Source organism: Caloenas nicobarica, chromosome 3, assembly GCF_036013445.1.
Source record: "Caloenas nicobarica isolate bCalNic1 chromosome 3, bCalNic1.hap1, whole genome shotgun sequence".
Classification (NCBI taxonomy): Eukaryota; Metazoa; Chordata; class Aves; order Columbiformes; family Columbidae; genus Caloenas; species Caloenas nicobarica.
Genome location: NC_088247.1, coordinates 42,387,105 through 42,415,012, shown reverse-complemented (window position 1 = coordinate 42,415,012; position 27,908 = coordinate 42,387,105). Strand labels below are relative to the sequence as shown.

At 37.6% G+C, this 27,908-nt stretch overlaps 1 protein-coding gene across 6 annotated transcripts in view; it reads right to left on the bottom strand.

Annotated features, from left to right (window-relative positions):
• Nucleotides 1–27,908, bottom strand: part of KLHL32 (kelch like family member 32) — a 118,774-nt gene that overhangs the window by 23,704 nt on the left and 67,162 nt on the right. For 4 of the 6 annotated variants that reach the window (XM_065631084.1, XM_065631085.1, XM_065631087.1 and 1 more), the window contains exon 6: nt 16,210–16,425. The exons of 1 other annotated variant lie outside the window; for it this stretch is intronic. In XM_065631084.1, coding sequence (XP_065487156.1) covers nt 16,210–16,425 — 216 coding nt within the window. Of the gene's footprint in view, nt 1–14,471; nt 14,497–16,209; nt 16,426–27,908 lie in introns of those variants that run through there. One more of the 6 variants, XM_065631090.1, reaches the window with a different exon arrangement.

Genomic DNA, 27,908 nt, shown 5'->3' with positions numbered 1-27,908 from the left:
TGACAGTCTGATTATGATAAATATCAAGGAAACAGAAAGAACCACAAATCTCTTAACAGAAATCTCATCTGGACAGTCCTTCTGTTGCTTAAGAAAAATGCTAGGCCAGAAAAAAAAAAATCAAATTAATATCTTTGTCTTGTTAGCATATTGGACAGTGCTATAGATGTGCTCCTATTAATTTGTAATCCAAAAAGAGTCATAAAAGCAACAGTTACTACAGCAATTACTTTAAGACACTGAGGGTATTTCAAAAAGCAAAACTTGGAGCTCAGTGTTTGAAAACACTAGAAATACATCTTTTGGCTATAAACTTGCATATGATTTGGCCTCTCCTTAGAGTTTACCTAACTCAGCAAGTCTCAGGTGTTCCAGACTGAAACCAGACTGTTCATCTCAGTTGGCTCTTGTCAGCACCACCTTGGCTCTTCAAATCCCAAGTCCAGGGGCAAAATCCATGGATAAACCAGGACGTTTACTAAAGCTCTGAAACAAAGTCCGCTGAAGGCTATGAACTTCCACTTTTAAAAAATTAACAGGGATTTCCAAAGGTCCTACATTAGGATCTCTAAAGGGTCTCAGTCCTTCTCTCTCTCCAGACACTACAAAGGACAAAACCCAGAGAGGTTAAGATATCAAGTTAAGCATTTTATTTAAGTAAGATGAACTACATTGCACTATATCACCCATTTAAGAATAAAAACATATGGGTGAAGAATTGTTTTTGAGAAAACAAAACAACAACAAAAAAAACCACAACACAATTTTTTAAAGCCATGAGTTGCATGTGAATATTTTTAGAAGTTAGTACATACAGCACAGCCTCCAGACTCTCTTTGCAATTGTCTCAATCAGGTACTACCTTAAAGTTGTGGGCAGCATAGAAAAGGAGTGGCTCAAACCTCAATGCTGAAGAGCCTTAAAGATAAAATTTTTTTTATTTTAAATTAAAAATGTGCATAAAAATAAGACTGTAACGAGCTGCATGTAGAACAATCAAAATTATAAGGTATTTGCATTTCTTTTGCACCATGAGCCAAACAACTACAAAATTATGCATAGGATTCTCTCAATCTGAACACAGTAAATATTAATAATCTCTGAATCAGCAATGAAATACCTTTTGCCCCTGAACCTTGAAGAGAGACTTTCCAACTCAAAAAGTTGTAGTACAGTAACTGAGGCCATATTTACAAGGCACCAGGCTGAGGCACATGCGTGTAGCCTGTGAAAATAAAGCTGTGCCATCCCCCCATGCTCTTTACACAGAGACATTTTAAAATTACCTGTTTGTCAGTTTTACAAATGCGTGTCTATGTAAGCAGCCTCCTGTGTGGCGCTGCGCTAGCAAGCGGGCACCCTTTCATTTGCACATCTTGATTTTACAATCAGAATTAAAACATTTGCTCTGTTCAGGGTGAGCTGATAAACAGGGATTTTAATATTTCTTTTTTTTTCTTTTTTTTTTTTTCTTTTTTTTTGGTAAGGTGAAAAATGAAAGAAAAATGTTCCTCTAGATGTATTATGCCTTTGGGCTCCATTTGAGGGAAGGGAAAAGAGACAGAGAAAGCTACTGTGAAGGTCACAGAGTGAAAGAACTTCCTCAGGGCACAGAATAAATTAAATCCCAAGGAAAAAATAAAATGTGATTTCCAGAGTGTGAGGCACAAACTCAAAATGACAATGATTGACAGCCAAACTATATCCGTGCAATATCGAAGACTGCACGTTCTCATTTACCTCAGTGTAGCCAGCAAGCGCCCATTAAACATCCGTCTGATGCCCAAATTAACCTTCTTGGCAAACTGAAAGAGGCACAAACTATCATAATCAACCTTTCATTATCACAGCAGCCTCTAGTTAAAGGGTCAGAATAATTGTGCCATCAGAGCCCTGATTGTTTTCAATCAACAGACGACTGGAGTGACAGCTCAGTGATGGAGTAGTTTGATGAAACCGCACCAGGCCTAATCAGAGCAGATGAAAGGAAGGCATGATTGGTGCAAATGAACAGTCGTGCCTCTCTTTTTCATTTACAATCTGAAATTACTCTTAAATTTACAGGGTTTTTTCTCCCTTATGAGTACCTCTGAAAGAATGTTTGACTTATTACGAGTTCTGACAGCGCAGAGTTATAAAACACAGGTAGGGTTTTCAGCCCGGGCTTTAAGTGGGTATTCAGCATAATTTTAACAAATTCACTCTTGAAAAGCACAAAATGACTAAAGACTTCCAATGACCTAACCTTTCAGTGCTGTTTGATTAGCAGAACAATTTATCACAGCTCACATTCTTCATGATAAGAGAAGATTTAAGAAAATGGGCAAGGATCTCTTGCAAATGTTTTCTCTTAGCCAATATATTTATTGCATTATTGCTCTCCTCTCTCACACACACACACAAAAGAAAAAAAAAATTAAAGAACAGTGCATTAATAACCCTTTTCCTCTTACAATGAATAATGGAAGCCAAGCAAGGGATTGTTTGGAGATGAAAGCAGAGACCAATTATCATGCCACTGACAGCATCAATATTTAGTTTTCTGGTGGGTTGCTCATTCCCACATTCTAAGGGATAAAAAAATGAATCAGCCCCACTAGGTTTTTCTTACCTTACCAGCACAGAATCAGAGTGCCTCATAAATTTAAAAAAAAAAAAAAGAAAAAAAAGAAAAAAGAAAAATTGGGGGCTGTTTTGGCAAAATTTGAAGAAAATAGAAAATTCAAGTTTCCTGTACCACCTTAGCTACAGTTCGCTCCCGTCAGCTCCAGCCACATGGCTTCCCATCCTCACAACCGCGCTGTAAGGAAGGTGCGGTAAATCAAAAGAACCTCTTTGTACCTCTGAAGGAAGCAAGTATTTCAAATGACAAGCGGTAAATCTTTTTTTCTGTGATCTTGGTCATCATCAGATGTTCTCTAGTCTGTCAAACATCAAAAAACACACACCAACGTTCAGGTCAGCATATAAAAACAAAAAAGCAGCTTAGAAGCAAAGATTAATATTTGCCCGAAGGGGGAGTGGATAGGGAAGACTGATCCAAATACCAAAGGCTTTTAAGAAGTTTTGTTTCCTGTATCTTTTCCTCACACTACAGATGGAAGTTTTAATCCCTTAAGAGTCTTGGGCTGTAGGCAGAACATTCATCTAAGTGGAAAACACACAAGTGCCCTCAGCTGAAGAAGCTGTGAGCAAGCTTGCACATCCTGGCTGACACAGAGGATGCCATTTTCATTTGTTCCTGTTTAATTTATTGAAGTCTACCGTTGATGTAAGTGGGTTGAAAAGACCAGGCTCTCCGGTGCTTTTCTTTGCATAGTGAGGAAAGTCTTACTATCCTCGGATAGCACGAAGGCTCCAACCCAGCCCAATTAAGGAAGATCTATTAGCTCCAAGTCCTAGATAAAAGAAGCATGACAAAAGCTGCCCAGTCTGCCAGTGACTTGGCAAGTACTTTCCACCTGTGCTTCCACTCCATTGACAGCTGAGTTTTACCTTTCTTCCTGTTTCAAATATTAAACCAGCCAAGTCTAAAGACACTGTCTACAGTACACATACAGATTTAGTGAACTCTTGGGAATGACCCAAAGACACGCCTAACGTGCCAATGAAGAAAAGAACTAACAGTTTGGGAAACTGCGATCACGTGCGTTGTTGGATGGAGCAGAGATGAGGCTCAGAAGCAAACGTGCTTCTCTCTACACAAATAGAAAAGTCTCACATTCACATTTCCTCACCACAAGGACCCCACCACATAGCCAAAGATGCTGTCATTCCGCTATTTGTCTCCAGCTCCTGCCCAGCCACCCCATCCCCACACTACTGCTAAACCCCTGATTCAGGAGTGGCACTGGCTTTGTGTACAAGGGGGCTCCTAAAATGCATTCTCAAACTGGAGTCTGAGAGCACAGCTGGCAGGAAAGAAAAAACATGCACCCTTCCAGAGCCAACCATAACCACTGCCACCCAGTCACCGACCCACAGCCTCACAGATGGACAGAGTTCGGAGGACTGAGGGATCAGAGAGTAGGCTCAGGCAATAGACAGGGAAGCCAAACATAAACGAGTTATGGCTTCAGGAAATATGTGGCCCAAAGGGAAGATTCAATAACCCTAAGGTTCATTAGATCTGGAGAGTGAAAGCACTTGTTAGTTTATGTTCCCCTGACCTCTTATCAGTCTCTATAAAACCTGCAGTGGATTTGTCTGGAGTGCTACTTTAGGAAGCTCTTGGTCTGCTAAATAAGAATTGCTCTACCTCTTGGTTGGAATTTTGCTGGTTTGGGATCTACGTGATGTCAAGGCAACAACATACAACTTCCAGAACACCAGCCCTGCAGTCATAAACCGCTTTCCAAGAAGCAGAAATTTGATTTTGATCTTTCAGCACTGAATAACACGCAGCAAGTGGAGTTGTTGGCTGAAGTCTGTCTAGCAGCACGAATGGTACATTTCATGGTATTATACTGCGATTAAAGTAGAGGTACATAATGCAGGTGTATTAATAGCAAACGTTTATCAAAATTAACAGCATTAAAGTGAATCATAATGTATTAAAAATACTTCTCATTTTTTCTCAAGTGCTGATAAGATCTATCTTCTTTAAAGCATTTAAGCCGTAAAGCATCAATCACCAGTTCCTTGACTTCCTCACAGGGCTGCTAGACTAAAATATTGTCCTGCACAGCCTTCAACAGGTACAAGGGGGATACATAAGCTACATGTCCTGGAAGTTTTCTTAGTCATAATTAAAAAGCTCCATCAGTAACAATTTTAACAGCTATATTTCCATCTCAGAAATTTTGAATAAATGTTTCTGCACAACGTCCTTCTGAGGAAGGGAGAAATTCTTTATCCTAAAGACAAACTCTTCACCAACCAAATACAGTCTCTTGCATTGTCAGTCTAGTGCTTTACTGTGAGCTTCCTTCCTCCCTGGTGCGACATAATGATACTGTCCTGTATGTGTTTCATAGGAAAAACACAGAAAAAAAAAAAACAACACAGTTTTAGAATAACATTTAAGAATATAGTATGCGCTTTTAAAAATTTTGTTCACTTCTTTTACACACTTCATCCAATGCATTTTATTTTACCATTTCCTATATTTACTGGAAATGAGATTAAACTGAAGCCTACCTAGAAGACATTGACTAACCTCAATAGAAACATTTCAGCTTTTTAGACTTGCAATAAAAGAACTATGTTCAAAAATCAGCTTTACAAAAGGCTAGCTGAACTACATTCATATATAGCATTATATATGGTAATGAGTCATATTATATTAAAGCAAAGAGCTGCTATAATAGAAAAACTAAACTTTTAATCTACTGGAGCTCAAAGTGAAGTAAGGTAGGGACAGAAGGTAAACTCTCAGCTGTTGTAAATTATCACAGCTCATGGAAGTTTGCCATTTTACACCTTCTGGGGAATCTGAACTTCAAAATTATATAGCACTTTCCTTCCAAGTATTTCAAAGCAATTTATAAGCAGTAAAACTTGAGCTTCTCTGAGAGAAGTATACATTTCATCCATTTTCCCAACATGGGAACGAAGAGAAAAATTAAGTGATATGACAGAAGAGAGCAATGGTACAGCTGACATAATCAAAATCTTCTGTCCCCTCAAGCTGTTCACAATTGAGTCTCTTTCCTCCACTACCCAAATCCTGCAGAGTTTTTTGTGCTTCGTGACGCAGAATGGAACCTGGTGAGATGCAGATATCTGAAACTGAGGACAAAATGGATCCCTAAATATCATCTGACAAAAGTATTTGAGATACTTTTGCAACTGAAAAGCACATCTCCATACAGGAAATAAAACACTGCATTCTTTCTTAATCTTGTAGCAGCAAAAAGAAAACTATCTTACCCTGTACTGTGCATCAAGAGAAGTGTGTTCTTGTGTGATCAAGTCCTCAAACCATGGAGTACTTTCCTTTACAGACATTTGGAGCTTCTCTACACAGGCAGATCTACAGATGTGCTTCTTCTGCTATGCTGGAAGGAACAAGCAAGGCCCAGTGCAAGCCCAGGAATGACACTCCATGTGTACAATTGTGTGTTTACAACCTGTACAAGCTAGTGTGTAGTCCCTATTGCAACAGACTTTACAGGTACCCCACTAATGACAACCACTCTATTTTCCTGTGCACTGCAATGACTATGGCACCTGGAAGTGTACACAGATAAAATAAATGGGCTGTGATTAATCACACTGTAAAGGCTCTACTTACTCCTGCAATCAAAGTGAATTTTATTTTAACAGGTTCATCAGAAAGGAGTGTGGAGAGTGATGATCTATCCAGAGTAAAGCAAAGCAATAAAACCAAACTCAAAATACAGTATCTAGAGACAGAACCTTGCTTCTTCCTTTCAAACAGGTTTAGCCATGAAGATAATTAGAAATTACAAGCAACCCTCCAATCATAAACATTACTAAAATGTAACTTCATAGGTTCCTAAAACCTGTAGAACTTAATAGATCTGCCTGTCTTTAATAACTTGATCAAATGGCAAGAAGCTCTGAGGTAACAACTTCTTGCCATCCATTTTCTAACGCATCACAAAATGCTCAAGTTTGGCCCCTCCATCATTTGTCATGATGGTAAAACCAACATTGCTAGGTGTTTTCTCTCTGATAAGTTTTTCTGAAGTTGCAACCAACAGAAGCTTATCTCTTCGTAAACACAGCTGTCTAACCAGGGCTCTTAACTGTTATGTGATCTCAGTTTAAAGAGATCAAAGTTTACAATAGCTTTTTTCTCTTCTCAAACAGGGTGAGGACAGAGCGCAGAGGAGGTAGAAGAAGAGGATCTCTCCACTCTGTAGCAGCTACTATTCCAAAATCTAGAATTGCTCATTTTTATTTTCAGAAGAAACATTCGGGCTGACGTCAAACACAGTGAAACTTTACATAGCCACATTTACCATCAAACTAAGTTGCTGGTAGATAATTATAAGTGAAAATGACCATCTTTCACCATCCTGTACACATTGGTTTTATTGCTATTCTTCTCTTGTTATTTTTCCCCCAAAATATATTTTAGAAATACAGTGGCTCTCTATGGAGACAGGAATCTACAAGCTTTAATCAGTAAAAATTGTTAGAGAGTGAAATAGGCACAAAATCAACAGAATTCTATAAAAATGCAATTCAGCTCTGTGAAAATTAGTATAAATGGTTCTTGAATGTAGAAAGATTCCTATTCCTTTCTTCCCTGTTGTTAGGGTATAATTTTCTAAGGATTTAATAGGCAAATCCAACAAATCATATATAAATGTATCATTTTCTATAATAATCTTGACAACAGCTCTACAGGACTTGTACATCATTAATATTTTAGGTCACACATAAAAACGTACATCAAAGTACATATTCTCCTTAGTTGTTTATATATTGTGTGTGCTCTCAACATGCCATGTTATTACAAAGTCACCGTGGTCAATTTTTCCAAGTGAAATCACCAGGTGGTTTTATTTTTTTTTTTATGTTTGGTTGGTTGGTTTGGTTTGGTTTTTTTTAACAAGTGATATCACCAGCACCTTCACAAGAACTTTGTGTTTTCTTGTGCTGTTTTAATGAACCAGCTAGGCCCCCTGACAAGACCAGTGGCAGCTTACCCTTCTGGCTCTCGCAGACAAAAGCTGAGTCTCCCCTTCTGTCTCCCAGCCACTTCAGCCCCGCAGTTAGCAAACGCCAACCACTGAAGTTCACGTTACGCATTAGTAAACCCGATTCTTCAACTCCAAAGCACTGCTGGAACCCCATTTTAACACGGACAGGCCCACAAATACTAACTGTGGGAACACTTCGGCCTTTTCCTGTCAGCAGACAATTCTGCTTTCTCAAATCCCACGAAGAAGGTGCCTCAGAGGACAGCATGGCAACAACAAAGTTACAGATGTATTTTAGGAGTACGCTGTTTTTTCACAAAGGGATTCTTTTTACCCATTGCTTTTTTAAACACAAAAAAACCCCAAGCAAATACACTAGCAGAAGCTCACTCGGCTTTTTTGAAAACAGAACAGTTTCCCTTTTAATCAAATCACATCTTCTTAATGATGTCAATTTTATTGATGGGTTTCAGATTAACGCAGGACTCATTTTTAAGTGATAACTTATTTTTTCAAAATCAACTAATTATCCTAAGAATGTTACTTCTTTTAAAAAGTGACTTAAACATAGCCACGTTTGTAAATGCATTAAAGATCCCAAATGTATCTCATGAATTGGGAATGTCAGAGCTTCCTTATTACAAGATTAAAATAAACAAATTTATTATTTAAATCAACTAAATCATAGCTGAAGCAAACTGAAACGACTGCAACTGCTAGAAGCTGAGCCTCATAAAATTCAGACCTATACGGTTTCACATGAACATTGAAACAGGCGCTACTCTAAAGGAGCAGTTTGAAAGCTTTTTAGCACAGATTCTCACTTCAGAGACTGTGATCTTTCCATCTGTCATTACTATCCCACATAGACCTCTAGCTTGGAAGCCACTTCACAGTGAGGCTTGCTTAAGATCTTTCTGACAAATGTTTTTGTTGTAATTTCTTCCATTTCTCCCTGGCACAAGAGAGTCCAAGGTGATCAAAGGAGTATAAGTGGCCCTTCGTCATGAGACAATGCAACCCCCAGCTCTGCAGCTCACTCACACATCTGGAAGCTGCCAAAGCCTCCCTGTTGGAGTAAGCAAGGATGTGCAGGAGTGCTACTGTTTTTCCATCTCCTTGCCTCCGCACCCTCCTGGAGCCACTAGTGTTCTGGTCCTGGGACAGGAGAGACAGCAAGGGACAAGAGCTGGTCAGACCTCAGTTGTCAAGCTGAACTGCACCCACTTCATAGCAGGTCTAGACATATAGGCATCATAGAATCATAGAATAGTTTGGGTTGGAAGGGACCTTCAAAGGTCATCTAGTCCAACCCCCTGCCGTAAGCAGGGACATCTTCAACTGGATCAGGTTGCTCAGAGCCCCATCTGGCCTGGCCTTGAATGTCTACAGAGACGGGGCATCTACCGCCTCTCTGGGCAACCTGTTTCAGTACCCAGCATCAATTTACTTCATCCAAATTTACATATTTAGGTCAGGTACATGTAAAGCACTTAACCCCAAAACATGGATTCTAACTTATTGAAGACAATTTGAATGGTTTTAGACAACCTGGAATTCAATTTTCTTTCTTCTTCTTTGGCTCTATAGTTACAAATAGAGGTAATGCTTCTACCAGCTGCCAAAGGAAAACTTACTGAAACACAGAGTGGGAATCCTCAAAAGAGTTTCTCATTTGCTATCATTTTTCACAAGTTAAACCCATCAGAAAAAGTGTTAAACAGCTTTACCGGGATTTTGAAAAAGTAGAAATTACTAATCCTTGTATCTCTGAATAGAAGATGTTAACTAAGATAGTAACGATGGACTGCTTCATTTTATTATCTGTGATATCTGTGGGTTTTAGTCTTTATCTATGTCGTTCTTTAACTTTAAAATGAAAGTAAGGTATATTTCCAGCCATGCCTGGCTTTCACAACACTATGGCCTAAGCAGCTTTCTTTTGTATAACCACATACCTGTGCATTAATACAACAATACTTCAGTTAATCTCCAATAGATCAGTGCCACAAAGAGCACAACAGTCAACACAAACCCCCTGATAACAGACTAATTCAAAACCAGAATGCAGTGTCACAGAAGCGCTCTTGCTGCATGCACACCTCGGTGTCCTCTTTTTGGCTTTCTGAATCAAAACACATTCATTGCTTAGGTGAAGGAGTGACCTAAATTCAAGAGCTGTGAGCACAGAAGCCTTCCTAAATACTGATGTGACGCTCTGTGCAGTTCTGAAGTTAAATCTGGGATAAATAAGGTGAGGTGATGTTACTGTAGGACACTGAGGCAAAAGTAATGCCTTCCAGCAATTTCTCTATTGCTCACAGCAACAGTGGCAAAATAATCAAGTTTTCTGATTGGAACTGACATGTATCAAAAAGAAAATTAGAAGAGCACAGGGTTGTTCCTAACATAAGTCTAGTTTTAATATAGAAAATCCCTTTCTATACCGCTATACTTGAGAAGTAACAGTAAGAAGATTAGCTAACATACAAGAAATAACAGGCAGTAACTTTCAAAAGTTCAGAACAAAAGTACATATAACGTTCACAAAACTTTACTGTAAAGGACAAGATTTAAGTTAAAGCAGACAAAGGGGAAAGATGTTTCACAAAGTAAGGGGACAGTGCCAACAGGGGCAGCATTCGTGTTCACTGTAAGCCAAAATGCCATTACTAATCATGCAGAAATATGAGCAAAAATGTACGTGACCAGAGCACATCAGCAGAGCAGAGTGTGAGATTCAGCTGCCTCCACCCACTGCCTCCATCCACCGTGGCCTGCTGAACCCTGTCTAGTCTGCAGCTCCAGAGGACACCGATGTTCTGGCAGATCCCGTGCCACAACTGCCAGCTTGGCCTACATTTCATGCATATCCTACCAAAAATGCTGCATATGCCTATGTTTATAAAAATGAATTCCACACAAATATTCTGGAGAGACAGTAAGGAATATTACCATTGCACAGAGTCAGTTCAGGTGAAATACCAGTGATTGTGACAATTAGCCTGAGGAAAAGGAAACCTACATCCTACCATAGGTTATGTTTTCATGCTCTTTTTGTTTGATGGTAGCTACGTAATCTTGTAGCTCGTCATGATACACAGTGCAAGCACCACAGACCCAGGACAGTGGATACTGGGATTCAAGGGTGGCTCTGGCACTTTACATAGACTACTCATGAATAGGGTACTAAAAAGGTGGTGAAAACACAGGAAGACACACATGGGTAATATGCGAATTTTCCCACATAACTTCACCGATTCACCTTGGCCTTGATATGCATCAAACTCCTTTATTCTCTCCTGTACCTCTCTTGATGAGAGGCTGACAGCCACGTTTTAGTGTGGTGATTTTATGCTTAGGTTAAATACTCACTAGGGACAGGCATTAGACCACCAGACACAATTTCACTTATTGCCCAAGAGAGCACTTAAGCTTATTTCTTGAACAGTGAAAGGCTAATATACTGTTTAAACACAACGTTGATTACCGAGTTGCTTTCCTTCACTTACTATTTTATTTCATTACTTGTTTTGCAGTAAAACTTAAGTTCACATTTAGCAAGGCACTCAGTCCACATTTCATCAAAACATATATATACCCCCGAGAAAGATTAATTTTTCACTCTCCATGTTGAAAATTGCTCTCTAGAATCAAAAGATTGACAGTAAAAAAAAAAAAAAAAAATCAAGCGCTGCACTGAAGGAATGGCAAAGCTTGTACTGGAACACGACAACCCACTTTAGGAACTGCTGTTCTGCACAGGAAAATGTGGGCATTACTGTAGAGGTATGGAAGATGTCTGTGGGCCTGTCTTCAGCAGAGAACTGTTCCACCCTAGCAGCCTGCTGTAATGCGTACACCACAGAATTTCCAACAGCACTGAATTCCATGGGATTTCTGCTGGAGAATACTTTTGGCCCTCCACAAATGCTACCAGAAGACTTAAAATGGAGCTCAAGTGTAAGAAAAGGCAGTTGAAAATAGGGCACTTTCTCTTAGAAAAGCATAAACAGGCCTGTAATAAGAAAATTGGATTTATACATTTATTATTTTATAAAATAAATGCTTAACAACTCCTATTGCCCTGTAACATTGTAGTCTTCCTGTCATTTATTTTTTCTATTTATTCAAGCAAAGACACTTCTCTACTACAGACTAAAGACTGATTTTGCATACCACACCCACAGTAACGAAAGGAATAACTTGTGCTACACTTTCCTATGTAGAACATCTGCTTTATGAACACAAGTTGCACACAGGGAAATAAACAGGGCTGGAATGTTTTGGGAGCCTAGTCCTGGAAAAGACGACACAGCTGCATCCTTTCTAGCTGAATAAACTACTCCTGCAGTTTTATCCAGCAATTTTTCCTAGATTGCTTGCTTATCAGTTGATTACCAAGAAACTGAGTTGCACGGCAAAGTAAAAATCCAAGAAAAAACTCCTAACCTTAGCTTCAGAAGTAGTATTGGCAAATACTAAAATTGATCTATTTTTAGTGGTAGCTGTTTAAAAATATATATATCCTTTAACAACCTACTTAACCGGTAGCAACTGATCTCACATTAAGATCTTTTGCCAAACATGATTCGAGAGTTCACCTTGGATCAGTTGCAGTATTTAACGTACTATAATTTGACCAATATACTGCTGGGAAACAGAATGATTCAGTAGATATTTCTGCCTGCAACTGTTAGTGTGATCCTTGAAATATAAACATTTAAGCCTCATGACACTGAGGTTTCTAATAATGAACAGGATAAGGCATAACTGTATTACAACTAAGGCTAACATCAGTTTTTTACTTAAATCTTGGCTTGCTGTCTACTTGCTAGGGTTCCAATAAGAAGTCCTCTACTGCTAGATTCCTCTTAGAACACATTCTATCATAAATGCTTGGTTACCTTTTCAATTATCAAGGGAAAGAATTAATCTGCTTCCTTTAAGTAGAGCCAATGAGCCTTTCTAGTAATGGCCAATTATGAAAAGATTCACTTTTCACTTCATGATAAACTAGAGATTTTTGTCCTCATCATGACCATTTCCTGTGGAAAAAAGTGTACTGCATAGCCCATGATGAAAAGGAAAAATACCGAAGAATATGCTTTTTTTCTTCCAGCTTTTTCAGAATTCTTCCTTAGTTTTCTTAATATTTTCATTTAAACCTTTCTTCCATGTTACTGCTTTAAGTTTACTCACATTTTAATGCAACTGACAAGTCATAAATTTCATGTCAACAAAATAATATTTCATGATCTCACATGCTAGTGAAATGTAAAAAAATCAATATGAAAACAAATCCTATGTAACCTAATAATCACTGTAACTGGCTTAGGCTAGCTAAAAACCCCCTAACAATAGAGGCTAGTAAACTGCTGCAATCTCACAGCCTATGGAGTTTTTCTCGTTTCTTTGTTTTAAGAAATACATCATTACATTCTTTGTCTATTGTCTCAACCAAAAGCAACACACCTGCACTGGGCCAAATAGTTGCATAAGATTTTATGAGGCAGACAGAAGAATGAACTACTTAGTTTTTCCACTTTATCATGGTTTGGAAGTCACACTTTTCTGAAAGAATCAACATTAATTACTGTAGTACTCTGCATTAATCCACACCCTAGTACACCACCATTAATATTACTGTTTACTTTCTCACACTTTTATTTTTTTCAAGGATATATTTCATGATAGTCACTAAAATTGGGCAATTGTGAATTGGCTGCCTAACAAAAATCCAAAATGTGCCAGATATGAGCTGCAGTCACTTCCATTTAAATCACATTCAAGCATCATTCTGTGTACACATTTTGATGCATTAAAATAACTGCCTTAATCTTTATGTTCATTCGGATCAAATCACCCAGTGGAGGTTGGGAATTTAAACTAGTGAAAATAACTGTGCTCTGCAGACAGTGGCGTCCTTTCCAGAGGTTCTCTAAGGGAAGCTTTAATTTGTGCTTTGGGCTTCATGTGAGCCCTGCTAGGAAAGGTGCCTTGCGGACACGCTGAACTCCTATCGCCAGAACATGCACGCGTGTGTGCGGGAGGCCACACTAGTCACAGGTAAGACAGACAAATCAAACAGTAGCATCCCCCATCCGCTTTTCTATTATCTGCCCCACTTTGTGCCAATTTCCTCCAGCTTCCCCAACACCTCTTGCTTTGCTGTTCTTCCTTAAGACATGGGATGGGGATTTGTCAAAGTCAATGAGCACTTTATTACAGTGAGAGTGCTCAGTAATGAACAATTCAGCAATTTAATGAGATTCTGTAGATCTGTCTCCAGCCTGTCCATCAAGTTTCACTTCTATAAAGCACCCTGACACTAATCCTCTGGCATACCCAATCTTCACCCTGGGCTGAATATTAGATTCTTCCATGGTATATTGCATTACCACTATAACCTTAGCAAAAATGATGAACTTAACTACACTTGAGGCAATATAGCTGGTCTGATTTGATTTTCTTCTATTGGGTTGACTATAAGGGAATTACTTATTTACTAAGATAAAGCAAAAACCCAGCTTCTTATTGCCGTCTGAATACCTAAATTGGTAAATATTTATGTGTGTCTTTTAATTCATTCTGGGGACCTGGGATAATTATAAATATATATTTATTCCTGGTTGTACAGACTGAATTAAAAAGACACATGCACTTTTTGCCTGCAGCAGAAAACTAGTTTAAAAAATTCTTCGGAACAGCATTAGTAACCTTTAGAGAGGCAATTATGATAACACTTAAATGGACAGTGTGGAATTTGTTGTCACTCAAAAAGCAGCATATTACCTATAAGTGTCTCTCCTCAGTTTGACCCTGCAACAGAAATAGAAGCTTTGTCATATTTACCTCATGAAGTGTTCACTGATTGGAGTGCACACAATTAAGAAAAATATTTTTGAGTCCTTCCTGCAGGACAGAACAATGACACAAGATTTAAAAACTCTCACTTCCCAAACTTTGTTGCAGTAACTTGCAGAGGGCGTATTTCTCTGTATACGCTTGCTCATTACTGAGCTGGCATTAAGTTATACTTGTATGGTTTTCTGTAGCAACTTTTCTCGCAAAAGTATACCCAAGCACATAGCTAGGAGATTTCACTGACCCTGCTGAGAAATTGTGCCTACAGCCAATTAGCCACATATATGAACTTGTACATGAAAATCTTTTCTGATAAAGGGAACATGGGCTAGGAGTTCAGAGTATCATGCCTAAAAAAAGCCAAACTGAACCAAACCCACCATCGCGGGTAGTGGGCTGCAGGTTCTGTTGTACAGACATCCTCTAGAGACTAGGACAGGAAAGAGTATAACTTTATATTAGTACTTGTACAAAATATAACCTTTTAAAGTGCTCCATAATCTAAAGCCTTATAATTTTGTAAACAAATGTGCCAGTTACCTAAGAGGTTAAGTTACATCTGTATACTGTCTTTGGGGTTTGAAGAGCTTAACTAGACATTTTTAATTTTTAAGAATATTTTGTTCTTGTATGACATTATTCATCCACAGAACATGAAATACCCCACAGACAAACACACGTTTTACACTTCGAGAAAACAATGTCTTAGAAATGAAATTATTTACTTAGAATAACCCAAAAGATAAGCAGATAAATAGCAGGGATTTAAATATAAATCAGTCTTCTGACTCTGAGTCTCCTCTAATAGACCAATAAAATCCATTTCCTAAAGAGAAAAATACAGGTTTTTTTCAAGCAAGTTACATTTTACCTTGAAATACCCTGAAATACTTTCCTTCTATAAAACATGACAGCAAAAAGGAAACAGAAGTGTTTGGATAACCAACACTATAGAGATTTCCTTCCACTATATTGTGAATTGCAATTTTCACAGACGTATGATGGGAACGTTTTGAAGGATAGGTTTTGGTTTAGTTTTTCTGTTTCTCTTTACAGGATACATGGTCTTTTCATATCAGTTTCCCCATCCCCATCCACACTAAAGATCACAACACAAAGCTTTTATCTCATTAATACTCTATGGCAAGCAACCTGGCCCTTTTCTAGATCCAGTTTCTTTAAAGGAAATTATTTCCCTCTCTGGGTTCTTGCTGCAAACCTTCCACTGAAGCCTCCACTCATCTCTGAGCAGAGCAGCCTCTGTGATAGTTCTCTAATTTGATTCAGCCAAAGTCAGCTATGGTGGCATGAACAATTTAAGTGACTATTGAAGTTACACAGCTAAGTTTTTCTGAAGTGAATGGGAGAGACTGCAGGAGTGGGTTTGTTTCCAGACTTGAGGCATTAAGCCTCACCAGAGGCAATAATAATTGAGTTGCATTCATAGGCTATCTCTTTCCACCAACAAAGTTACATCTGGAAGAAAATCTCTGGCCATACCCAAGTAACATAAGATAAGCAATAAGACAAACTTCTCTTTCAAACAAACTAATTGCATTAACACAACAGTTTTTTAATTTCATTTTAAAATCTCCCTTGGTTGTTATTCACAGTTTTTGCTCAAGTACTTATTCTCCCTCAAGATTGCTCCAGGGTTTCAAAACAACAGATTATTGCTGTGGTTTATAGACTATCACACATTCTGCTTGTTCACCAGTCTCCTTACCTGCCAGATTTGTTCTTCACTGAGTGAAGTGAGTCTATCACTTTTAAAAACCTCTCGAAGGAGACAGTATGGAAGTGCCAGAACTTCTTCAGGACGATGCTTCAATAGCTCAGAGAGATGTTTTACTAAGAAGTCAACCACTGCATTCTCCAACAAAGTGAGGTTGAAGAGGTCCGCAAGCTTATACAGGTCCAAGTAATTAAAACTATTTAATTCCTAAATGGGTGAAGCAAACAAAATACATCTCAGAAAAAAAAAAAAAAAGAAAAAGAAAAAAATCCAGAGAACACAAAATCCCACAGGTCTCAGATAATGAAAAAAGGCTGTTCTTATGGAGCTGTGGAGAAGGAAGGCAATATAACTTGAAATTAATTAACGCAGCCTCATTCAAAATGTATGTGTAAATGTTACCAGTGCATATGCAAATATATATGATAGTACTAATTTATATTGCAGCTGCTAAGATTATATATGCATACAGCATCTGTAAGAAATATGGATTAGTACATAAAATAATAAACCAGCATGATTTACACTGTATGACAAGAGCTTGCAGGAGTTAACAAGTGGATTAAAAATGTATTTGTTAACTACAATGGTTTGTTACAAAGCAATCATTTGTTCATTATTTACTGTTTTGACTGAGCTAGAGCATCTGCATAGTACCATTTTAGTTCCATGAAACCTCACAAAATACGAGATGCTGAGCTACCCTTTATTACATATAAATTTATCTTCAATGAACAAACAGACCCTTTTCTCACAACCACTGACATAAACCTATAGCGGATGCTGGCCTCATATTCTTTCTCCTCCTCCTTCTAGTGGCAGAAAATCTGTGGAGACAAAAGCTACAGTAACTCAGGGCAGGAAGTTTTTTCCATCCTGGTAACAGATAACCTATATTTACAGGCTAATGTTTTCACCTTGGTAGCCTTTGTAAATTAGAGTCTGAACAGCTAAGTACTGCTATTCTAGACCATACACTCTCCAGGGGAGAAGCCAAGAAGTCATCTGTATTAGCAAAAAGCACCCAGGAGGGCTGAGAAATAAGCATGTTTACCCGCTTCTCTGTTCTTGCTGTATGCTCACACCTCTCGTCCTCTACCCTCTCCACAACCCTGGTTTTCATCTTCCAATTTCCCGCATTGCTCCCTATCAGCCGGCTTCTCCTTGACCAGTTCCGTGTGCGCGAATGACAAGAAGTCTTGTCAGTTTCACTTTGCTGGTTAGTTAACACAGGGACTGGAGCAGGAAAGAGAAACCGACTAAATTAAGTCAATTTCACTTTCACTGCTCTGCCGGCTGGAATGGCAGCACCAAATGAAACTGACAAGAAATCTTGTAAATGTCAAATGAGCTGCACGGCTGGCAGATAGAGCAGAGCAACAGGGAAGATGGGAAAGTGCGAAGAGGAGGTTTTTTGGAATGTTTTATGGACTACATCCTGAACGTGTGAACTGGGTGGCTGTCCCAATGACTGTGTTTATGCATATGCAATGGAGAGTGGAGAAAGAATTTTTTTCACCTGCTTAGAGGAGTCGGTAGAGGAGGAAACTGAATCAAATTCCTGTGGAGGCTCCTGCTAGTTACATCATCTCCCAGTCTGAGTGATGCACCTTGCCTGGCAGGTTTGTACATTAAAGATAAATCCTATTCATTATCTACTTAAGCTGATGCATAGGAGTTTCACATTGTTTTCTTGGAAGAACAAAGTTCTTTATGTTATCAGAAAAAGCACAATCGTCCCAAAAGCCACAGATATTCTAGTGTCAGTTCCTTTTCACACTCACATAGAGGAGGTAAGGATAAATCCTCCCCAGTTGCAGAAAGAAAGAGAAAGGAATAAATTTTGCATGAGAAGTATCTGGTCTGTGTGCTTGCTCAGTGATTTAGTATCTCCAGATCACAGATGGTACCTCACACCACCACTTCTGTGATGGCCATGCAATGGTGGCAACAACAGCCAAGTATAATCAAAGTAAACATCACAGAGTTTAACAAGTAACAGCCATGGTTTATTGTCCCTGGCTTGGAAGACTGTCTTTTCAAAGAACTCCCTGATTGAATGAATGCCAAACATCCAGAAAGAAACTCAGAAGAGTTCAGTGTCTATTTATTGAGCTCTTTTATAGTAAACAGCTATATCTGGGGAGGGTAAAAATACACACCAAAAAAAAAAAAAAAAAAACCCACAAGCATTCTGATCTGAGGATCAATAGCCCAGCTAAAACACAGGCCTGATCAAACCCCACGAAGTGTCAGTGGAGGAGAGATGGCTTTCGGTAGACTCCAGAAGACGACAATACTGGGAATAATATAATAAAATCTTTCATCATTAGAGAGAAACAGTAATATGACACACAAATGCAGTTTTCCCCTGAAAAATCTCCACATTTTCAGTGATATCTGAAACATACTGATAAATCTTCATTTTTGGTTTGGGTATTTTTGATGATCCCCCGAACTTCCCTATCCCCTCAAATCAACGCCAATGATTTTTTTCTGAAAGCTGTCATACAGTTCAAAAGGCCAAATATACTTATGGATGGATAAATAAATTCTCAGCAGCTGTTTATTTACAGTATTTTTTTTTATGTGTGTTCACTTATTTCAGATGCTTACTTATTTATGTGTCTATTGATTTATTTATTTATTGTGGGGGCTTACTTGTTTACTTATTTTCATTGGTAAGCGTTACAGGATTTTTGATGCTTTGCCTAACACAATGTGTTAGTGACCTGCTGGACTTATGTTTTATTGCTTGATGAATATTGCAAGCATATTTTGTTAAAACTGGTCTTGGCGTGTAATCAGAAACACTTGTTTCTGACTTCGTAAGGTTAGTGTTGATCTAGAGGTTTGTATTTCACAGCCAAAGAAGCAAGTAGTGCATTAGCTTTTACAGCTGAAAGTTATTAGACTGTCATACCAATATTCAAATCGAAATTATAAAGTACAATACATTACTGTCTCTGTGATGATACTAGAGGGCAAAAATGTCATGCTGAGATTGCAAGATGTGTACCACGGATCAGATAACCTAGCTCATCATATGCAGTAAGACTTTCAGAAACATCAGACTAAAATGCAGTATATAAGTTAGTTGGAAAAAAAAAAAAAATACACCTTACCTTCTAGCTTTCAAAAAACTCCAATGGGAACTATCAAAGCAATCACTGTCAACTCAGTCTAATTTGAACAGATTTCCCAAACTAAACCCTTGATTGAATTAAAACTTTGTTAAAAAAAAAATACAATATGTTACTAAATAGGAAATTTAGTTGTGGTCATGAGTAAGTTCTGGCAGTCTCTGTTTTCCACAAATTTCATTATATTGTGTTAAAAAAGCAGCTACAAAATCTAAAGTCATGTGCAACTTTCTTACGGTACTGTATTGCAGCATACATTCTTTAAAAACATGCAATACAAAACAGGCTTATGTAAATGACTGAAACTTTTAATCTTGTTTTTATAAACTTTTAAATATATGCCACTTATCTTTTTTTGAACTGAAGGATGAAATATGAACACAAGCAGAACTGTCACTAAGAGCTGAAGAGAATTAGGGAACAGTAGTGATCCTATCTTTTCTAATATGATGTATGTTACGCTGCTGAAACACATTCAGACTAAGAAAATATGTATAAGATTACATATACAGATCTTACAACTGACAATTGAAACAGTTCTAAAATCTCACAGTAAATTCACACCAATTTAATAAATTGCCCAAATTATTTATCAGTGTCTGCTTCTAAAATGAGGAACTATCTTTGATCCTTTGCATGTTACTTACTATACACCCCCCGCTTCCTCGCTCTCTGAAGTAGGAGAATCCATTGTTCTACACTACTGGTCTTCTGTTTCAGTAGAATCAACCTTTAGATGCCAAACCAGTTTAACAATGATCTGACATTTAAAACCCTCATAAAAGAAAATCAGTTTTCCAAACGAACATAATCTGAAAGATGACAATATTAAATATTCAAAATAAATTATATGACATTGCCCATATATTAATACAGAGATGTATTTTAATATAGAGATATGATAAAATGTCTAACAGGAAAAAGAGATATAAACATTGTATTTAAATTACTTCAAAATCCATATTTATTCATTTGTACTTTAAAGAATAATTGCCTTGCACAAGCCACAGAAAAGGATGTAACAGATTGATAAATTAGAGTTAATCATAACCAAGTACGCAGCAGACTACAATATAGCTCTATTCCTCTGCTCCATGTTATAAATAGCAGAAAAAGCACAAGGAGAACTAAGGGGAAAGAATGCATTTCTTTATGACCTTATTTGAAAGATAAACTCCTTGGGGAAATACAATTTATTCAGATTATCAAGACCCTGCTGTGCAAATCTACAGTCTGGGAGCACACTACAGAGATCAAACAATATTTACTTTATTCTGTTGGGTATAAAAGCTTTTAATGAATGCATAATTAAGACAGAAAGAGTATATACAGCTTTAGAATTCCACTGCCAAGCCAAGCCATTAATATCCAAAGTATCGTACCCAGTTGTAGCTCCACCTGCTTCCTATTTAGATTACAACACTATTATAAATCAAGGTATTAAATTACTAGCCCTGCTGCTGTAACAGAGGAGTTGCATGGTGACACTATTTCCCTTTTCCTAAAAATGGTTTGGTCTCTTTAAAGCAAAAAAAGGAAGTGTGAGGTCTCTGGGACAGGGACATTCTTATTCAAAATCCTTATGCAGCACCCAGCACAACGGGGTCCTGACCCCAGGTCCTCCAAGTTCTCTACTGCGTTAAATACTACGAACCAGCTGTACCATTCACAAGAGAACCTTGACATAAATCATAGCAAAGACAGGCTCTAAATAGATAAGGGATAGTAACGAAATGAAAAATCGTGGTGACAAAAATATACTTATCTGACAACAAAAGGGACCAACACAATTTTAAGACAAAAGAAATCTGGTTCTGTTGGTTCCAGCTCTCCCTTTCTATAATCAAAGGTTGTAGTTCTGCAAAACCTCACATATTTACCTAGGAACTAACCAATCATGCACGTACTCAACAGCACAGCAACAGACATAACTATTTCCTACAAAGCATAAGCGCAAATTCTTCAAAAACAGTACTTTAGATCTTATTTGAAATTTTCCTTCACTGAACACCAAAGCCACCCAGTTGAACCACAATATTTTGCTGAAGCCTCATCACAGTGGAATAGCTGCATCAGAATTTTGCAACGTATAAAACCGTGTTTACATTTATTACAAGATCAGTGCCAACTGCAAATGCATTTATAGGCACAGTAAAGGATGAATTTTTAAATTACTCATTTCATAAAATTATTTTTTCTAGTAGATCACTGCTTTCTCAACACTTTCTGTAATACTTGCTTTTGTTTTCTCTTTTAAGCATGAGAAGCTATTTTGCATCCTTGCTGTGATTTCAAAGTAGGTCTGCAGCTAAGTACAACAGCAACAATATCAAGACATTTCAGCCCTATTATTTTCCCTCTTCCCTATAAGAATTCATTTCCTTTCTCACTTAGCGTTTCTCTACATCTGCTTAGTTTTGAGTTTGATTCTTGCTGGCTGGTGCTAGTGAGCCCCCTCTTCAAATGCACGGAGGAGGCCTCAGACGTTCACAGACACCATGGAAAGACATGAGATTCTCAGATGGGTCATGTCATGAGACATGTGTGGTCTTTGAAAAAGAAAGTGGAACATGCCAATATGCAGATACTCCAAAGTAAAACCGAAGAAGTAAAGATTTTCTAGAATACCAGACAGATTAATCTAAGTTATTAAATAGTACAAATATTTTCAAATGGCAATCCAATTAAGTATTTTAAGTGGCCCTGTTTATACATGCCTTTTATATATTACATACATGATTATGTGTACCATGGAAAGAAATATAATAATGAAACATTAAGACTACACAGTTAAAGTTTCACGGTATAATTGGAACAACCACTGGTAAGGTTCTGCAGAATTTTCAATAACTGCTTTCCCCTGCTGAACACATGCTGCTGTGGTTTGTTTTGTTGTGGTTTTTTGTTTGGGGATTTTTTTGCTTGTTTAACTGCACCTGGCACAGAAATTCCCCAAATGGAAAGCTTCACATCTCACCTGGCTTCACATCTTCCCTGGCAAGATAACTGTACCAATCAGTGTTGTCTAACAAAGAAAAATACAGGGATGAAATGGAACATGGAGCTCATCTAACCCTTCACCTAGCCCTTTTATACTATTTCAGACAGAAGAAATCCAAAGGGAGGCTTTCATCAGACTTAATCAATGTTTACAATTTTTGCCAATTATGGGACCCTGTCTTTTCTTCAAGTATGTTATGAGGAATGACAATTGTGCATTCTTTACTGCAGCAGGCATCACAGAATATTGGTACACAGTCTTTACAGATGTTTCATTACTTTTTATTTTTGCTAACTCTTCAGACTTACTACGGTGCTTGAGGAAAGCTGAAAACTACTTGGCTAATCCATCAACCACCAGCAATCTTTTATGTCTTCTTGTTGTTGTTGTTGTTAATATTGTCAAATCCAGAAACAGCAAGTTTTATCCTTTAGAAACCTAAAGTTCACAGGAGTAGCAGTTAAAAAATAATCATCAATAAGAAGAATAAAGAAAACCAGGACTGTACAATACTATTGTTTCCAATTCTTTTGCAGTTTAAGGCTATGAGAATATAGGAGTGGAAGCATATTCTCTACTGTACAGGACAAGCTCATCAAATCATCGCAGTCATAAATTAAGAAAGATCCATCTTAAAACTCTCTCTGTTCTTGCTCTGAACTACTGTTCTGAGAAGGCTCAGCTGATTTCGAGACACTGTCTCCTAATTTCCAGCTTAATTTACTCAGACAGTTGTTCCTGTGCCAACATTATCTTTTAGTTTTAACAGCACTCTCTCTCTCTCCTCCTGCTCCCCCCACCCCCAGTATTTATTCCCTTGATATATTTACAGAAAGCAATCATATTCCTCTTCAGCCCTCATTTTGCTAGACTAAATAAGCCAAGCTCTTTTAATCTCCTCACATAAAACAGGCCTTGCTGATCATCTTAGCTGCCCTTTTCTACATCTCTCCCCGTTTGACTTCATTTATTCTTCCGCACGGGCCAACTCTTCGCAGTACTCATGATTTTTCAGCAGTACGTTATACACCAGCATTCGTATTTCCTTAGCTTTATAAATTACCTTGCATGAAATATCCTAGACTCAAAATGCCTTTTTCTTGATATCACATTAGTAGCTCAAAGCCATCCTATGATTGAATACATGAAAACTCTCTGTAGACTTGGTCCTCAAAAGTGAGACACAGTAACAGGCCTCTGTCTGCAAGCCAGGACAGAAATAATATGACACGTTGCAAATGGGAATTGCGTATGATCCACTGAGATGAAGTAGATTCTACTGAGGATGCTCAGAAATTATTTTCCAACTGCTTATTTAATTTCTTTCTATATTTGAGTAACGGATCTTGTAATTGTCCTGGTACCTACCATTAACTTATCGAGGGAAAAATTATTTCAATAATTTTCTTAAGAGCTGTTTCAAAAGTAGGCAAGGAAATCCCCTCAATATTCTGAAAAACAAAGCAAGTTTTACATCAATCTAAAGTATGAAAACTTTCAAGCATACTGAAAATACAAGCAGAAAATATGTTTCTAATACATAGTTATGTTAAAGTGTGATTTTTATTCTTAGTGCTCATCTCCACTACCGGCATTACTGATAGACCTGCTAGTAGAGGTGTTAAGGTACCTGGCAGTTCCCTTTTCCAAAGCCTTACTGTTTTGACACCATTTAATACTTCAAAGCTGAAGTTTTCCAGCCTCAAGATGAATCTCTTTAAAATCTCTTGAAAACATCTCAAAAAGTGTATAACACACTACAAAGAATGAGACAGACAGGAAAAGACCATTGCTCTTTCTCATTAAAAATATTCAGAATGGAAACAGCTTGCAGGAGTTGCCGTCACTGTGAAATCTTCCATTTATCCCCCTCATCAGCCTCTAGAAAAATAGTTTGAGTATGCTCAGTAACGACTTCTTTGAACTTTGCAGCTAAAAATCTAATCCCATTCTAGCTGCACTGTCCATAACCTGTTCCACAGCTAAGCAAGATCCAGTCTGCATCATTGTCCACTGAGGGCCAAAGCACAATGACAAAACTTGAAAGCTGAAATCCCGCTTTTATTGTGCTGCTTAGGATCCTCCTTGGAGCCCTGGCAGGTCACTATCACTTTTGAATGCACAAGCATGAAAAAAAATGCAGACCAAAGAACAGGAGAACAGATCTAGACAAGAAGCCCAGAGATAACAAGAGGCAAACAGTCCTGGAAGCTAGCAGGACAGTTAGAATCGCAATCCAGAGAAGACATGACTTCTCAAGGAGGCTGGGTGACAGTTCCAACTGCTCTGCATAAATGTAAATGAATAGCGATAAAGATGGATAATAGCAAGATAGTCACTAACAACAAAAGGAAGTCAACACACATGATATTGCACTAAAAAATAAACAGGGAGCATATTCCAAAATTATCAATAGACTAACATTAACACTCTAGATATAAATAAGAACAGGGAGGTTTTCATATGCAAAGGATATATAATAGGATTCAAACAATTCTGTTTCAGAATCTTTTTATGGCATTTTATTCCTGAAACATTTCACTGATGTATACATGTGCTTTGTAGTAAACCCAACAAGGGACCACTTTTCTTAAAAACCTGTCTCTGCTTCAGAATCCGAGGCAACACCTTGTCATCAAATGCTTAAGGATTGCAAAGCTAATAAACACATCTAAAAATGGATAACTGTAAAAAGGTAACTGTAGTGAGCTGGACATCTAATATCACCAGAGAATGAAACAAACTGTCTAATATGTGTGGAATGATGGGTTAATTAACACAGACAAATTCAAATCTCAGAAATATTTGCTAAACAACCCAAAGCAAAAAAATATCTTTCTCAGAATTTCAAGGCAGTATGTGATACTCTGTCTCCAGAAAGGCTGAATCCAGTGCAGCACAACTCAATACTGAGTAAAATTTTGATAGACAAAGCAGAATCAGTCACCTGTTTGAAATCAGTACTTCCTAATGCTTTGTAAGAGTTGCATCACTCTAGCTATCTCCTAATATTTTACTTGTATAAAAGGAATAAGGCATCAGTAGAGAAACTTATTTTTTGGAAACCTCAAAAGAGCTAATTTTCCCAAGTTTACAAGAAATACTAGCAGAATAAAACAGGACAAATTTAACACAAGGAGAACTAGAGAAAGTTGATAGCTAGAATATTTCATAAATTTCTTATATTACATACATTTATTAGGATGCATCTTAGATGGATCAAAGATTTGTTCAATGACAATCTCAAATGAAATCATTAATGGTAAGCTATAAAGCAGCATAACTTTTTCCAGCAAAGTCCTCAAGGAATTGATTCTTGGTCCAACATTGGTAACAGTTTAATTGAACTAGAGAATGGTAAGTTTTGCCTGCAGAGTTTGCAGAAGACTCTGCAAAAGCAGTGAGGTAAAAAATTATGAGAATGACAGAATGTGAGTATTGTCTGGCTTTCCCAGCAAAGTGATCACATTAAAAACAAACAAAAAAAACCCCCACACCATATCTGAGAACCAGTAGCACAGCTGATACAGAAAATACACCAGGCTCTATTTAGAAGAACATTTGCAGGCCATCAGGAGGCACTAAGAATTGGTCATAAATAGCAATATCAGTTCTCAGAACAGTACTGAGGCAAAAAAAGCTTTTGCTGTAAAATGAACACTGAGTAGCATCCAATAAAAGAAACACTGTTGCTGCTTCAACATTATATTTTTAAGGCTACTGCTTAAATATTGGTCCCAGTTCTGAAGCCTGTACTTCAAGGATATGAAAATATTATATGATGGAAACCCAACCTTGGAAGATTTAAGGTGCTCAACCTATTTTCTTAAAGAAAGACTCCTGAAGGATTTGATCTTGAGCAAAGATATTTATAAAATAGAGAAAAATACACAAAACCAAAAATATTCTCGCCAAATTTTCAGAAAATAGTTTCTGGCTCATAGAGGTAGGATCAAAACTACACTGGCCAACAGACTAGGAAGTGCAGGACTGTTTGCATTACCTTCGTGTGACTACCAACATTCTGCAACTCCGCATTAAAAAAATGTATGCAATAAACCAAGTTTTTGCCAATTTTATGTACAGGTAAAGAAGGAAATATTTGCATAATTTGACCTCTGAGGGTATATGGCTTCACATTCCTCTGAAGAACATGAGACTTATTGGAGCTGCAGGAAGAGATGAGGGTACTCAGCAGTTAAAAGAACCTGATTTAAAGTATGTGAATGATAAAAAGGAAACATTGAAGGTGTTGCAAAATATATTTTATTTGGAAAACAGTTATTTGTTCAGGCTTCTCTATGCTCCTGCAATATCTGACCTCACCTCAAAAAAATCACTATGAAAATTTCTGCTCACAGCACTAAACCTAGGCAAATTCCGTTTTACAGAGGAAAAAGGAGAAGCAAAAGAATAATTTAAAAGATTGCTCATGATGCAGAAGATACAAAAACCAGAACCTCAAATGCCTGGAATCCACTCCAATGTTCTAGTAGTTAGATAATTCTTTTCTTCCCTACACCACCCCCATCTTTAACGCAATTTAGTTATTTATGCAGCTCAATATATCAGCAAAATGTCTGTAACGTCTTCTGTATAAGCATTATGTCTCAGTAAAATAAAACACTCTACAACACTCTGTCCCTAAATTTATGCAGTGAAAAGAACACCTCTTTCCCATGACTAGGAGCTGTGCTGATTAGTAGGTTTACTACAAAGTAATTAGAACTGATTTCTGGAGGTAAACAGGATAAAAAGGGACAGCAGTAGTCCACATACTGGGAAAAAAGCAAAAGAATGAAAATAATTCTGGAAGCATCACTGAATTTAAAAAAAACCAGCATGTGTTAGGATCAAGGAGTTTTTCTTCATATTTTAAACATTATTGACTAGGAATTCATTTATCACCCTCTTGGTCAGAAATTATTACAAATCTGACTCTCAAAACCAGACGACCTAGAAAGCACAAAACTCAAGTGTAAAAAGTTGACCTTGACTCAATGTCCAGTTTGACAGTTCCTACATCTGACCTTCAGTAGTGGCAAACAACTCACAAGTCCTCTCAAAACAAACACATGTGAATGTTCACACTGTTGAAGGTGCTAAGCATCAGGAAGGCATAAGCCTTCATAGATTATAATAACTTTTGTTCATTTAGTTTCTAGCAGGTCTTACCAAGAATAAAAAAATTAATTCCTCACTCCTCTCACCCAATCTCAAACAGCTAATGGTCAGAACCAAGGAATTTTTTTCCCCACAGAAATATAGAAAACTATTTAGTCAATGCATCACATATGCAAGTCATAAATTGTAAGCCTAATTTCTCATTATTCACAACTACAGACACTTGCCAGTATCTCAAAATCTTCAAGTATATGAAGGTGCCTCTTCTGTACCCACCTTTAAACACAATTGGAATGAAGTTGAGACAGACACCCTTTAAAAGAAAATTGGAAGGGCATGTAAAGGAGGGACATAGATTAGCTGCAGAAATACATTATTTTTGAAGTAACTGAGTTAACAAGAACAGTTACGATTTTTAAAAA